General features: G+C 43.8%; 1 protein-coding gene across 1 annotated transcript in view; it reads right to left on the minus strand.

The window, feature by feature from the left end:
- LOC128652506 (E3 SUMO-protein ligase RanBP2) overlaps positions 1-16,429 on the minus strand; it is a 715,575-nt gene that overhangs the window by 314,471 nt on the left and 384,675 nt on the right. The window contains exon 17 of the mRNA XM_053705441.1: positions 1-3,690. This exon is cut by the window's left edge and continues 1,675 nt beyond it. Coding sequence (XP_053561416.1) covers positions 1-3,690 — 3,690 coding nt within the window. The remainder of the gene's footprint in view (positions 3,691-16,429) is intronic.

Consider the following 16,429-nt stretch of genomic DNA (forward strand, 5'->3'; position numbering starts at 1 on the left):
CCGAAACAATTTCACCCTTTCTGAATAAAGTACTTTCTCATCTTCTTCCCCGGTTACAAGCTCAAATTTATCAGGAAGCTGGACAATAGGTTCAAAATGTATGTCATCACGTTCCTCAGTTTTGTAAAAATCCTCTGTGTTCTCTTGATTAGCAGACGTATTTGCTTCAGTGGGTTTCTCATTTTGGGTAGAAAACAATTTTTCACCAGCTCTGGTAAAACCTTTAAAGTTAGGATCAGTTTTGCTAAAAGCAAAACTATCTGAAGCTGAAGTCTGTGCCAGGTCAGAAAAAGAAAAAATGTTTGTGCTCTGCCCAAAAACTAGATCACTGCTTAGCTTTTGCTCGTTTTCCACAGCCTTAGAACTACAGTCAATTACAGTAGCATCCTCAGATTTTTGCACCAAAACATTTAACATAGCAGGTAATGTTTCTTTTGTTTTGTTTTCACTCTTATTTGGTTCTTGAATTCCAAACTTAAAAGAAGTAGCATTAGCAGGCATTGAAAAGCTAAAGCCCTCTTTTGCAGGCTTTGCTTCTATATTAGTTGCAGGAGCTTTAAAACTAAAATTTGCCTTTTCCTCAGTAGTGCCAAATTTAAAATCTTTTGCAGAAAAATCACACTTAAATGTTGTGGAAGGCTGTCCAAAAGGTTCAGATGTATTACTTTTAAGACCAAAGGTAAAGGCAGACTTTGTCTGACTGGCAGTTGTGCTTGTAATGCCATTGGGGTTAGGTGTCTGACAGGCAGCACATGTCATTGCTGAACTCTCATTCCTTACAAGACATACATTACAATCCCACTGTCCATCCTTTCGAGAAAAAGCTTCAAATGTTTTACTTTGCTTATTGCTTAGATCTGCAGTGGTACCAAACTTTAAACCAGACGCTGATTGAGCAGAAGGTGCTGTAGCATTTGCTGTAACCTGGGTATTAGGGCTGAGACATGAGACACATTTTAAAGCAGATGCTTCATTTCGCACACAGCATGTATTACAATCCCACTGGCCTTCCTTTCGAGAAAAAGCTTCCAATGTTTTACTTTGCTTATTGCTTAGATCTGCAGTGGTACCAAACTTTAAACCAGACGCTGACTGAACCGAATGTGCTGTAGCATTTGCTGTAACCTGGGTATTAGGGCTGAGACATGAGACACATTTTAAAGCAGATGCTTCATTTCGCACACAGCATGTATTACAATCCCACTGGCCTTCCTTTCGAGAAAAAGCTTCCAATGTTTTACTTTGCTTATTGCTTAGATCTGCAGTGGTACCAAACTTTAAACCAGACGCTGACTGAACCGAATGTGCTGTAGCATTTGCTGTAACCTGGGTATTAGGGCTGAGACATGAGACACATTTTAAAGCAGATGCTTCATTTCGCACACAGCATGTATTACAATCCCACTGGCCTTCCTTTCGAGAAAAAGCTTCCAATGTTTTACTTTGCTTATTGTTTGGATCTGCAGTGGTACCAAACTTTAAACCAGACGATGACTGAACTGAAGGCACTGTAGCATTTGCTGTAACCTGCATATTGGGGCTGTGACATGAGACACATTTTAAAGCAGAAGCTTCATTTCGCACACAGCATGTCTTACAATCCCACTGGCCTTCCTTTCTGGCAAACAAAGTTTCTAAGCTTTGAGTTTGCTTATTGTTGATATCTGCATTGGTTCCAAACTTGAATTTAGATGCTATCTGAAATGTAGGTGCTGTAGCAACTGGTGTAACCTGAGAACTTGTGTAACTATCCTGCTGGCCTTTCTTTACAAAGATGCTACCAAAATCTTTCTGTGATCCACTTTCAGGAGAGACAAATTTGAACGATGAAGCTGTTTGTGTCACTGTTTGAGCATTAGATTCATTTGGAGTTTGGCAAGCAACACATTTAACTGCAGAAGACTCATTACGTACTAAACACACATTACAGTCCCACTGACCAGATTTCTTTACAAATGCAGACCCAAATGTACCATCAACAGTGGAGACATTTTTAAAACATGTGGTATTTGTAGCTGGAAAAGAATCATCAGATAGTGCTTGAGTCAGAATAGTATTTTGACATGAGACACAGTTTTTGGAAGCTGTATCATTCTTTTTTGAACACTTAGTACATTCCCATTGCTCTTTACTTTTCATGGATGACTCTCCAAACACAGTCTTGCTACTCGTGGTGTCCTTACTGAAGGTTAATATTGAAGCAGACTTGCTCATTGTACTCGCTGGAGTGTTTGCTTTAATGTCTTTTACAGTATTTTTTTCTTTGTTGTTGCTCTTGCTTGGATTTGGGTTTTGACAAGATAAACACATCTCCGCATTCCCCGTATTCTTAACAAGGCAAACATCACAGCGCCATTCCCCTTCCTTGATAAAAAACGGTGAACCAAAGTTTTGTGCTGCTCTATTGGTCTTTCCAGATTCCTTAGAAACCAATCTTGTGGTTTCTTTTTCAGTCCCTTGTTTAGATGATGCAGTACTGGACTCTACAATTCCAAGAAGTTTTTGCGCCTCTTCAAACCTTGCTTTAAAAAGCGTTGCTTCATCTACAGTTTTAAAACGGATAGCAAGCTGTTCTGGTTTAGGCATCTCATCAGCATAGTCAAACGCATGCCAAACATACGATTTATCAGAGCCAAAAATTGGCTTAAGCTTCATATCTGCATTTATATAATGGTTTGCACAAATCTTCAGAACTTGCTCTCGTCTCATTAGTAACCGGATTTTGCCAGAAATTCTATGCCTCAAAATCTTGACATTCCCTATACCTCTCTCCTTCCATTCTTTCGAATCTGCATCAAATCGGAAAAGCTTTGCTCTGTTACAGAACATTTCTTCTTCATCTTCTTCACCAGTTTTCACTTCAACTTTTTCTGGCAGTGGTATAATGGGTTCAAAGTGTGGTCCATCATCATCAGCAGCATGCTCACTTCCTCCATCAGACTCAACACTCTGGTTCTGAACGTCTTTAGTTTCTTTAGATTGAGTGACAAAGGCTGTAGGCAGTAAAGTTGATTTCCCAGTGTTTTGGAAACCTTGACCAAACATTGCAGAATTCTTATCTTGGCTTTTATTGTTGAAATTGTTTGAAATTCCTTTGTCTCCAAACCTGAACAAATTAGACTGATCTACAGGGTTTTCAAAACTGGCTGATTTTTTCCCATGATCTTGTGCAGGTTTGTCAGATGTCAAAAGCCCCAAAAGACTTTCACTACAAGTGTAAGTGCTTGGTTGGGCTACTCCATGAGAAGAAAAAGTGAAATCTCCATCATTTGATTTGAAGTTGGAGTTAAATTTAAAAGTGGACGATGCAGGAGTAGACTGTAGCGGCAACATGAAAGAGGACCCTTTTGTTCCTTCTGTTGGCAAGGACTGTCCCAAGGTGCTTTTTCCAAATTCTATCACCTTTGAACCTTCTGACTTTGACTGCTGTGGACCCATAGAAGGCTTTGTGAAATAACCTGGTTCAGGCAGCTGTGGGTTGGTAGTAGGAGGAACACTGTAATTGAAATACTCCTCATTGTGAGGTGACAAAATACCAGTTGCTGGAGATTCAAAACGCAAGGGAGGTGCATAGATTTCTTGGGGGAACACACAAGGAGCAGTGTTCTGAGTAGGTGGAGTATGCATCTGTTGTGGATATGCATACATATGTTGTTGAGGAGGCAGTCTATTCATTGCATACATAGATGTCTACAAAGAGAAAAAAAATATTACATTCACTATATTATATTCAATACAATTGTCCCTTAATTGAATATCCTACTTAAACATGTTTATGCACGTTCTGTTTTGGTTCAATTAAACGCTAAATAGGGTCAATTTTCAAAGAGCTACACTAAAATTTTGCTTTACATTTGTTGTGGACAAACAGTTGAAAGGAGCGAAAAAATGCAAGAGTAATACCCTGAGCAGCAGCATATAAGTCAAATTGTCAGTCCGGTGGGCACATGTATATTTTTCATGGAGCCTGTAAAGGAGATGGAAATAATATCCGTACTGGAGTACGTAAGCCAAAGGCCTGCACACAAATCGGAAGTACTCGGGGGTATGACATCAGTCAAAGAACTTTCAGCCGCTCAGCTAACCAGTCCTCTCACTGTGAATGAAATGGCCTGCAACGCTGTGTGGTTGAGCTGAGTGCGTGACGCTACCGAAGGCGTGTGTATTTTACCAAGTCAAATGTACAATAGGGAAGTTTGATCAGCATCGGCTAAGCAAAATGTTAAAGGGACAGTCTACATTGCAAACAAACTTACATATTTAGGAAGAGCCTCCTTAAACAATACTCTATCCTGTTGTGCTTTGTATTGTATATACAATTAACAAGATTTTTATACTTTTTCTGTGGCTACTAGCCGTTAGAAATGGTCCCCAAACTCCTCCTCTGTCCTTCATCGCCATCTAGAGGTTTTTTTTTTAGTTTCCTAACGCTCGTGCACCTTGTAGATGAGGACATCAGATGTGACATGCGCAGACAGTTTCACTCATTACAGAAACCGGAAGAGCAGGGGACAGTAAACAACTTCCTCCTTCTTCTAAAGTTTATAACGTTACTACACTTGTATGTATTTACAATACAATAAGGAGACTGCTTATTGATACCAGCCTATACATTAAAATACAATATGATGCCTGCCAATAATGTGTACATTCAGCATGAAAATATTACTGCTTTGCTTTAACGTATAGGCTGCTATAAATGTGCCGTCTCCTTACTGAATTATAAATACATAAATAACGTACTATAACACTGCATTATATAAATTCTACATAATGAAACAACAGCATCTCAGCTATTTAAATACATGCTAAAACAGGGGGCTATAATATAATACAAGAGGGTTCATAGAACTTCATAACAAAGTGTTGATTAAAACCGTGCCTTTGCGTTACATCGTAGCACAATCTATAGCCTACACTGACTAGAAATCTTCATTTGAAATTGCAAGTTGATTTTCAGCTGATGTTAATGCTAAATATGAAAAACAAATTATGCTTACCTGATAATTTCATTTACATCTGTGGGAGGGGAGTCCACTACTTCATTCATTGCTCGTGGGAATTAAGAACCTGGCCACCAGGAGGAGGAGTAGATACCCCAGCCAAAGGCGTAAATACCTCCCCCACTCCCCTCATCCCCCAATCATTCTGCCAAGGGAACAAGGAACAGTAGGAGAAATATCAGAGTATAAATGGTGCCAGAAGATTAATTATAAACTTAGGTCCGCCCACCGGAGAAACGGGCGAGTGCAGTGGACTCCACTCCCACAGATGGAAATGAAATTATCAGGTAAGCATAATTTATGTTTTCCATCTTAATGGGAGGAGAGTCCACTGCTTCATTCATTACTTGTGGGAACAAATACCCAAGCTCTAGAGGACACAATGAAAAAAACGGGAGGGTAAAAGGAGGCGAACCCTATACTGAGGGCACCACAGCCTGCAGAACCTTTCTCCCAAAAGCTGCTTCTGCCAAAGCAAAAACGTCAAATTTATAACATTTTGCAAAAGTATGTAAGGAGGACCAAGTGGCCGCCTTTCAAATATGCTCCATAGAAGCCTCATTCTTAAAGGCCCACGAAGAGGCCACTGCTCTAGTCGAGTGAGCAGTAATCCTCTGAGGAGGCTTGTGTCCAGCTGTCTCATATGCCAGACGGATCATACTCCTCAACCAAAAAGATAGAGAATTAGCAGAGACCCTTTGTCCCCTGCGCTTCCCTGACTACACAACAAATAAGGACGAAGTTAATCTGAACTCCTTCGTGGCCTGAAGATAAAACCTCAACGCCCGAAACCACGTCCAGATTATGAAGTAACCTCTCCTTCGAAGAAGAAAGGTTTGGACACAAAGGAACTACTATTTTCTGATTAAGGTTATGACTTGACACCACCTTGGGAAGGAATCCCAATCCAGTGCGAAGAACAGCCTTATCGGCATGAAAAATCAAGTAGGGAGGCTCACATTGCAAGGCCGCCAACTCAGAGACTCTGTGCACCGATGCAATAGCCAGTAACAATAAGACTTTCCATGAAAGAACCTCAATGTCAAGTGCATGCATAGGCTCAAACGGAGCCCTCTGCAAGACCTTAAGAACCAAGTTTAAGCTCCAAGGAGGAGTCAGATTCCTAAAGACAGGCCTGATCCTAAACAGAGCCTGCCTGAACAAAGGACTGAATGTCAGGAAGCTCCACAAGCTTCTTATGCAACAGTACAGATAAAGCAGAGATCTGTCCACTCAGGGAACTGGCGGCAAGACCCTTATCCAGACCTTCCTGGAGAAAGGCCAAAATCCTGGATACCCTGACCTTATGCCAAGGATATCCTCGTTCCTCACACCAGGTCACGTAGGTCCTCCACACCTTGTGGTAGATGCTTCGAGTGACCGGCTTCCTGGCCTGAACGAGAGTGTCAATCACTTTTTCTGAAAATCTTCTACTGACTCAACGGAAAATAGGGATGGTCTTCATATTTTTCCAGGGCTGCTTTTTATTCCCTGTCCGGACCAGACTTCCTGGCCCGAACAAGAGTGTAAATCACTCTTTCCGAAAACCCTCTCTTGGCTAAGACTAGTCGTTTAATCTCCACGCAGTCAGCCTCAGAGAATCTAGATTTTGATGTAGAAAGGGACCTTGAACCAGCAGATCCCTGCAACAAGGTAACTTCCACGGCGGAGATGACGACATCGCCACCAGATCCGCAAACCACAACCTCCGCGGCCACGACAGAGCAATCAGAATAGCCGAAGCTTGCTCCTGCTTGATGCGGGCCACTTCCCGAGGTAGAAGAGGTAACGGTGGAAATATTTAAATTAGGTTGAAGTCCCAGGGTACTGCCAAGTCACCCATCAGTTCCACCTGGGGATCCCTGGATCGTGACCTGTATCTGGGTAGCTTGCAATTGAGTCTGGACGTCATGCGATCCATCTGTAGCGTCCCCCATCTGCTGCAGATTTCTGCAAACATCTCAAGATGGAGGGACCATTCCCCTGGATGAAACGCTCAGAAAATCCGCTTCCCAGATGTCCACACCCGGAATGTGGATCGCTGAGAGCAAACAATTGTGAGTCTCTGACCAATCCAGAATCCGGGATACTTCCCTCATGGCTATGGAGCTTCTCGCCCCCCCCCCCCGATGGTTTATGTAAGCCACCGAGGTAACGTCCGACTGGAATCTGATGAATCTAGATGACCCCAAGGGGGGCCAAGCCCTCAGAGCGTTGAAAATTGCTCAAAGTTACAAAATATTTATCAGTAGACTCTATTCTTCTCAAGTCCATCTGCCCTATGCCTTTCTAGCACCCCAAACAGCTCCCCATCCTGATAGACTTGCATCCGTGGTCACAATCTCCCAGGATGGTCTCAAGAAGGATGTGCCCTGAGACAACTGCCCCGGTCGGGTCCACCAAAATAGACACTCCCTCACCGGTCTGTTTAGAGATATCTGTTGGGACAGATCTGAATGATCGCCGTTCCATTGTCTCAACATGCACAGCTGAAGAGGTCTGAGATGGAACCTGGCAAATGGAATGACAACTATGCTGGATACCATGAGCCCAATCACCTCCATACACCTGGCCACAGATGTCCTGGAGAGTGCTTGAAGAGCTAGACAGTTGGACGCAAGCTTGCAGCGTTTGTGATCTGTCAAAAATATCTTTATGGCGGAAGAATCTAATATCGTACCCAGGAATTCCACCCTGTTGCTGGGGACCAATGAACTCTTTCCTTCGTTTATTTTCCACCCGTGGGACCGAAGGAGAAGAGCTCTCAAGTGATCCTCCGCAAGACTGTAGGACGGAGCCTGGACCAGGATATAGTCCAGATAAGGTACCACTGCAATTCCTCTGGCTCTCGCTACTGCGAGAAGAGCTCCCAGAATCTTTCTGAAGACTCTTGGGGCAGTCACCAGACCAAACGGAAGGGCCACAAACTGGAAGTGCTGGTCCAGGAAGGCGAATCTTAGAAACTTGAAGTCATCCTTGTGGATTGGATAAGCGTCCTTCAGGTCTATAGTTGTCATGAATTGCCCCTCTTGAACCAGGGGCAAAATTGACCTGATCGTCTCCATCTTGAACGACGGAACTTTCAAAAATTTGTTTAGGGCTTTTAAGTCCAGAATTGGACGAAACATGCCCTCCTTCTTTGGGACCGCGAAAAGGTTTGAATAATACCCCAGGCCTCTTTCTGCCTGAGGGACTGGGACGATTACTCTGAGAGATGAGAGATCCCTGACACATCCCAGGGAAGGCGCCTCTCTTTTCTGATTTTGAAGATATGTTTAAAAGGAGGAACCTGCCTCTGGGCGGATAAGACTTGAGACCTATCCTGTAACCCTGGGATACGACCTCAAGAACCCAAGGGTCTATAACGTCTCTTCTCCAGGTCTCTGCAAAAAGAGATAGTCTGCCCACTACATGATCCGAAGACGGACCGGGGGCCACCCCTTCATACCAACTTTGATTCGGCAGGCTTCTTATTCTGCTTGGACTTGTTCCAAGAGTTAGCTGGCTTCCAAGATCCCTTAGATTGCTCCAACTTTGTGGCAGGCTGCTGGCGCTAAGACTTGCCCGCACGAAAGGGAAGAAAAGTAGATCTCTTAGGTTTAGCCTTCTTACCCTGAGGCAAGAAGGCACCCTTGCCCCCCGTGACCGTAGATATGATAGAATCCAGGCCCGTAGATATGATAGAATCCAGGCGCGGGCCAAACAAAACCTTCACCTTGAATGGGAGGAAAAGCAAACGAGACTTAGAAGTCACGTCCGCAGACCACCACTTTAGCCACAGAGCCCTGCGGGATAAAAACAAAAAAACCTGATTTCTTAGTATTCAGGCGAATATTCTGCATGTTATCATCACAAATGAACTAATGCGCCACTCTTAAGGCCTTGATTCATTCTAGAATTTCATTGAGAGGAGTATCCAAATTGACGATAGCTGATAGAGCGTCACACCAGTAGGTAGCCGCACCAGCCACCGCAGCGACTGCCGCCGCCGGTTAAAAAACTAACCCCGTGAGTTGGAACATCTTCCACAGCATGAACTCCATCTTTTTATCCATGGGTTTCTTGAAAGAGGAGCTATCCTCTAGCAGATTAGTCGTTCTCTTAGCAAGCATGGAGATAGCACCATCCACCTTAGGGACAGTTCCCCACAGTTCAAGCTGCGCCTCCGGAACGGAGAAAAGCTTTTTAAAAGAAGAAGAGGGGTGGGGAGAGAAAAACGAACCAAGTTTCTCCCATTCAATCTTAATAACATTAGCCATCTTGACTGGAACCGGGAAGGCCTGGGGCACTACCCTGTCCTCATAAACCCGATCCAGTTTAGGGATCGAAGGTTCCTCTGGTAGTTTCGGTTCCGGAACCTCCAACGTAACTAGCACATCTCTGTCAGCAAAAAGTGCAAATGCTCCATTTTAAATTTGAAAACAGAATTTATGCTTACCTGATAAATTACTTTCTCCAACGGTGTGTCCGGTCCACGGCGTCATCCTTACTTGTGGGATATTCTCTTCCCCAACAGGAAATGGCAAAGAGTCCCAGCAAAGCTGGTCACATGATCCCTCCTAGGCTCCGCCTACCCCAGTCATTCGACCGACGGACAGGAGGAAATATGCATAGGAGATATCATATGATACCGTGGTGACTGTAGTTAGAGAAAATAATTCATCAGACCTGATTAAAAAAACCAGGGCGGGCTGTGGACCGGACACACCGTTGGAGAAAGTAATTTATCAGGTAAGCATAAATTCTGTTTTCTCCAACATAGGTGTGTCCGGTCCACGGCGTCATCCTTACTTGTGGGAACCAATACCAAAGCTTTAGGACACGGATGAAGGGAGGGAGCAAATCAGGTCACCTAAACGGAAGGCACCACAGTTTGCAAAACCTTTCTCCCAAAAATAGCCTCCGAAGAAGCAAAAGTATCAAATTTGTAAAATTTGGCAAAAGTGTGCAGTGAAGACCAAGTCGCTGCCTTACATATCTGATCAACAGAAGCCTCGTTCTTGAAGGCCCATGTGGAAGCCACAGCCCTAGTAGAGTGAGCTGTGATTCTTTCAGGAGGCTGCCGTCCGGCAGTCTCATAAGCCAATCGGATAATGCTTTTAAGCCAAAAGGAAAGAGGTAGAAGTCGCTTTTTGACCTCTCCTTTTACCAGAATAAACCACAAACAAGGAAGATGTTTGTCTGAAATCTTTAGTAGCCTCTAAATAGAACTTTAGAGCACGGACTACGTCCAAATTGTGTAACAAACGTTCCTTCTTTGAAGCTGGATTCGGACACAAAGAAGGAACAACTATCTCCTGGTTAATATTTTTGTTAGAAACAACTTTAGGAAGAAAACCAGGCTTAGTACGCAAAACCACCTTATCTGCGTGGAACACCAGATAAGGAGGAGAACACTGCAGAGCAGATAACTCTGAAACTCTTCTAGCAGAAGAAATTGCAACCAAAAACAAAACTTTCCAAGATAATAACTTAATATCTACGGAATGTAAGGGTTCAAACGGAACCCCTTGAAGAACTGAAAGAACTAAATTTAGACTCCAGGGAGGAGTCAAAGGTCTGTAAACAGGCTTGATCCTAACCAGAGCCTGAACAAATGCTTGAACATCTGGCACAGCTGCCAGTCTTTTGTGAAGTAAAACAGATAAAGCAGAGATCTGTCCCTTCAGAGAACTTGCAGATAATCCTTTCTCCAAACCTTCTTGTAGAAAGGAAAGAATCTTAGGAATTTTTATCTTGTTCCAAGGGAATCCTTTAGATTCACACCAATAGATATATTTTTTCCATATTTTATGGTAAACTTTTCTAGTTACAGGCTTTCTAGCCTGAATCAGAGTATCTATTACAGAATCTGAAAACCCACGCTTTGATAAAAATAAGCGTTCAATCTCCAAGCCGTCAGTTGGAGGGAAGCCAGATTCGGATGTTCGAATGGACCTTTAACAAGAAGGTCCTGTCTCAAAGGTAGCTTCCATGGTGGAGCCGATGACATATTCACCAGGTCTGCATACCAAGTCCTGCGTGGCCACGCAGGAGCTATCAAGATTACCGAAGCCCTCTCCTGATTGATCCTGGCTACCAGCCTGGGAATGAGAGGAAATGGTGGGAACACATAAGCTAGGTTGAAGGTCCAAGGCGCTACTAGTGCATCCACTAGAGTCGCCTTGGGATCCCTGGATCTGGACCCGTAGCAAGGTACCTTGAAGTTCTGACGAGACGCCATCAGATCCATGTCTGGAATGCCCCATAATTGAGCTATTTGGGCAAAGATTTCCGGATGGAGTTCCCACTCCCCCGGATGGAATGTCTGACGACTCAGAAAATCCGCTTCCCAATTTTCCACTCCTGGGATGTGGATTGCAGACAAGTGGCAGGAGTGATCCTCCGCCCAATGAATTATTTTGGTCACTTCTTCCATCGCCAGGAACTCCTTGTTCCCCCCTGATGATTGATATATGCAACAGTCGTCATGTTGTCTGATTGAAACCTTATGAATTTGGCCTTTGCTAGTTGAGGCCAAGCTTTGAGAGCATTGAATATCGCTCTCAATTCCAGAATGTTTATCGGGAGAAGAGATTCTTCCCGAGACCATAGACCCTGAGCTTTCAGGGGTTCCCAGACCGCGCCCCAGCCCACCAGGCTGGCGTCGGTCGTGACAATGACCCACTCTGGTCTGCGGAAGCTCATTCCCTGTGACAGATTGTCCAGGGTCAGCCACCAACGGAGTGAATCTCTGGTCTTTTGATCTACTTGAATCGTCGGAGACAAGTCTGTATAATCCCCATTCCACTGTCTGAGCATGCACAGTTGTAATGGTCTTAGATGAATTTGTGCAAAAGGAACTATGTCCATTGCAGCAACCATCAATCCTATTACTTCCATGCACTGCGCTATGGAAGGACGAAGAACAGAATGAAGTACTTGACAAGAGCTTAGAATCTTTGATTTTCTGACCTGTGTCAGAAAAATCCTCATTTCTAAGGAATCTATTATCGTTCCCAAGAAGGGAACTCTTGTTGACGGGGACAGAGAACTTTTTTCTATGTTCACTTTCCACCTGTGAGATCTGAAAAAGGCTAGGACGATGTCCGTATGAGCCTTTGCTTTTGACAGAGACGACGCTTGAATCAGGATGTCGTCCAAGTAAGGTACTACTGCAATGCTCCTTGGTCTTAGAACCGCTAGAAGGGACCCTAGTACCTTTGTGAAAATTCTCGGAGCAGTGGCTAATCCGAATGGAAGTGCCACAAACTGGTAATGCATGTCCAGAAAGGCGAACCTTAGGAACTGATGATGTTCCTTGTGGATAGGAATATGTAGGTACGCATCCTTTAAATCCACGGTGGTCATAAATTGACCTTCCTGGATGGTGGGAAGAATCGTTCGAATGGTTTCCATTTTGAACGATGGAACCCTGAGAAATTTGTTTAGGATCTTGAGATCTAAAATTGGTCTGAATGTTCCCTCTTTTTTGGGAACTATGAACAGGTTGGAATAAAAACCCATCCCTTGTTCTCTTATTGGAACTGGATGAATCACTCCCATCTTTAACAGGTCTTCTACACAATGTAAGAATGCCTGTCTTTTTATTTGGTTTGAAGATAATTGAGACCTGTGGAACCTTCCCCTTGGGGGTAGTTCCTTGAATTCCAGGAGATAACCTTGAGAAACTATTTCTAGCGCCCAAGGATCCTGAACATCTCTTGCCCAAGCCTGAGCAAAGAGAGAAAGTCTGCCCCCCACCAGATCCGGTCCCGGATCGGGGGCCATCCCTTCATGCTGTTTTGGTAGCAGTGGTAGGCTTCTTGGCCTGCTTACCCTTGTTCCAGCCTTGCATCGGTCTCCAGGCTGGTTTGGGTTGTGAAGTATTACCCTCTTGCTTAGAGGATGTAGAGTTAGAGGCTGGTCCGTTTCTGCGAAAGGGACGAAAATTAGGCTTATTTTTAGCCTTAAAAGACCTATCCTGAGGGAGGGTGTGGCCCTTTCCCCCGGTGATGTCTGAAATAATCTCTTTCAAATCAGGCCCAAATAGTGTTTTACCCTTGAAAGGGATGTTAAGCAATTTTGTCTTGGAAGACACATCCGCTGACCAAGACTTTAGCCAAAGCGCTCTGCGCGCCACGATAGCAAACCCTGAATTTTTTGCCGCTAATCTAGCTAATTGCAAAGCGGCATCTAAAATAAAAGAGTTAGCCAATTTAAGTGCTTGAACTCTGTCCATAACCTCCTCATACGAAGATTCTTTATTGAGCGACTTTTCTAGTTCCTCGAACCAGAAACACGCTGCCGTAGTGACAGGAACAATGCATGAAATTGGTTGTAGAAGGTAACCTTGCTGAACAAACATCTTTTTTAGCAAACCCTCTAATTTTTTATCCATAGGATCTTTGAAAGCACAACTATCTTCTATAGGAATAGTAGTGCGTTTGTTTAGAGTAGAAACCGCCCCCTCGACCTTGGGGACTGTCTGCCATAAGTCCTTTCTGGGGTCGACTATAGGAAATAATTTCTTAAATATAGGGGGGGGGAACAAAAGGTATGCCGGGCCTTTCCCACTCCTTATTTACTATGTCCGCCACCCGCTTGGGTATAGGAAAGGCGTCGGGGGGCACCGGAACCTCTAGGAACTTGTCCATCTTACATAATTTCTCTGGAATGACCAAATTGTCACAATCATCCAGAGTAGATAATACCTCCTTAAGCAGTGCGCGGAGATGTTCTAATTTAAATTTAAATGTTATAACATCAGGTTCAGCTTGTTGAGAAATTTTTCCTGAATCTGAAATTTCTCCCTCAGACAAAACCTCCCTCCTGGCCCCTTCAGATTGGTGTGAGGGTATGTCAGAACAGTTATCATCAGCGTCCTCTTGCTCTTCAGTGTTTAAAACAGAGCAATCGCGCTTTCTCTGATAAGTAGGCATTTTGGATAAAATGTTTGCTATAGAGTTATCCATTACAGCCGTTAATTGTTACATGGTAATAAGAATTGGCGCACTAGATGTACTAGGGGCCTCTTGTGTGGGCAAAACTGGTGTAGACACAGAAGGGGATGATGTAGTATCATGCTTACTCCCCTCATTTGAGGAATCATCTTGGGCAATATCATTATCTGTGGCATCTTTGTCCCTACTTTGTTTGGACACTATGGCACAATTATCACATAAATTTAAATGGGGAGAAACCTTGGTTTTCATACATATAGAACATAGCTTATCTGATGGTACAGACATGTTAAACAGGCTTAAACTTGTCAACAAAGCACAAAAAACGTTTTAAAATAAAACCGTTACTGTCACTTTAAATTTCAAACTGAACACACTTTATTACTGAATATGTGAAAAAGTATGAAGGAATTGTTCAAAATTCACCAAAATTTCACCACAGTGTCTTAAAGCCTTAAAAGTATTGCACACCAAATTTCAAAGCTTTAACCCTTAAATTAACGGAACCGGAGCCGTTTTTACATTTAACCCCTATACAGTCCCAGCTATCTGCTTTGCTGAGACCCAACCAAGCCCAGAGGGGAATACGATACCAAATGACGCCTTCTATAAGCTTTTTCAGTGGTTCTTAGCTCCTCACACATGCATCTGCATGCCTTGCTCTCCAAAAACAACTGTGCATTAGTGGCGCGAAAATGAGGCTCTGTCTATAACTAGAAAAGGCCCCCATCTGAAAAAGGTGTCCAATACAGTGCCTGCCGTTTTTCTAAACAATCCCCAAGATTATAATAACTATTAAGAGTTAGAATCTGCAAATTATGCTTAGCAAAGTAATCGTTTTAGCCCAGAAAAATGTCTACCAGTGTTTTAAGCCCTTATGAAGCCCTTTATTCTTTTACTTAATCTAAGAAAATGGCTTACCGGTCCCCATAAGGGGAAATGACAGCCTTCCAGCATTACATAGTCTTGTTAGAAATATGGCCAGTCATACCTCAAGCAGAAAAAGTCTGCCAACTGTTTCCCCCAACTGAAGTTACTTCATCTCAACAGTCCTGTGTGGAAACAGCAATCGATTTTAGTAACGTCTGCTAAAATCATCTTCCTCTTACAAACAGAAATCTTCATCTCTTTTCTGTTTCAGAGTAAATAGTACATACCAGCACTATTTTAAAATAACAAACACTTGATTGAAGAATAAAAACTACATTTAAACACCAAAAAACTCTTAACCATCTCCGTGGAGATGTTGCCTGTGCAACGGCAAAGAGAATGACTGGGGTAGGCGGAGCCTAGGAGGGATCATGTGACCAGCTTTGCTGGGACTCTTTGCCATTTCCTGTTGGGGAAGAGAATATCCCACAAGTAAGGATGACGCCGTGGACCGGACACACCTATGTTGGAGAAATCTGGCTCCTCCGCGACTGAGGCCTACACGTAGCCGATTGCGACCCAGAAGCGACATCCTCTGTTAAGTCGGAGTTGTCCTCCTCAGCAGATAATCTGTCAGAAACATCCAGCGGAGTCGAAGACCCCTGAGACGGATAGCAGTGCTGTACCTGCCGATTGCGGTTAGTAGGGCGCGGCATCGCATTAATGGGCGCAGAAACCACAGTCTAATTGATCGGCGAAGTCTGGAGGCCAAAGGACCCCTCCCGCAGGAGGATTTTTAAGGCCCTGGGGAACTGCTTGTGTAATCGGAGATAATTGCAGGGAATGCACTTCGAGGGGCGGGGAGCCCTCAGAGGTGGACAGCTCAGTTGTACTAAATACCTTATTCTTTTTGGAAATAGCAATTACCCTAGATTCTATAAAGATAAAAGGAACCACACTGTGACCCTGTCTTCTTGCGTTATCAAATATGTATATAAATGAAACGATCTTACCAGAATCAACACAGTGCAACAGGCCCTTCAAGTGTGACAGGGTAGTAGTATCGCTCCTGACATGGACTTGAGAGAAGAAAAGCAGGCAGCGAAACAAGTCATTGCCGATTGCTAATGGAGCTGTTAAACTGAGTCAGGATGGTTTCGCAGAAAGACTCTCCCTGCATCTCCAGACTGACATTCACCCATGCTCTCACTGAGAGGCTGACAGGACTACTTAAAACTTCAGTCCTATTTTGAAGAGTACTACCCTCCATAAGAGACTACTCCGAATCTGCCAACACGTCTCTGCCAACCTCCTGTGAGGAAAGGCAAAAAATGACTGGGGGATGAGGGGAGTGGGGGAGGTATTTAAGCCTTTGGCTGGGGTGTATTTGCCTCCTCCTGGTGGCCAGGTTCTTAATTCCCACAAGTAATGAATGAAGCAGTGGACTCTCCTCCCACTATGATGGAAAACAGAATTTATGTTTACCTGATAAATTACTTTCTCCAACGGTGTGTCCGGTCCACGGCGTCATCCTTACTTGTGGGATATTCTCTTCCCCAACAGGAAATGGCAAAGAGCCCAGCAAAGCTGGTCACATGATCCCTCCTAGGCTCC

The sequence above is a fragment of the Bombina bombina genome, chromosome 3, assembly GCF_027579735.1.
Source record: "Bombina bombina isolate aBomBom1 chromosome 3, aBomBom1.pri, whole genome shotgun sequence".
NCBI classification, from domain to species: domain Eukaryota; kingdom Metazoa; phylum Chordata; class Amphibia; order Anura; family Bombinatoridae; genus Bombina; species Bombina bombina.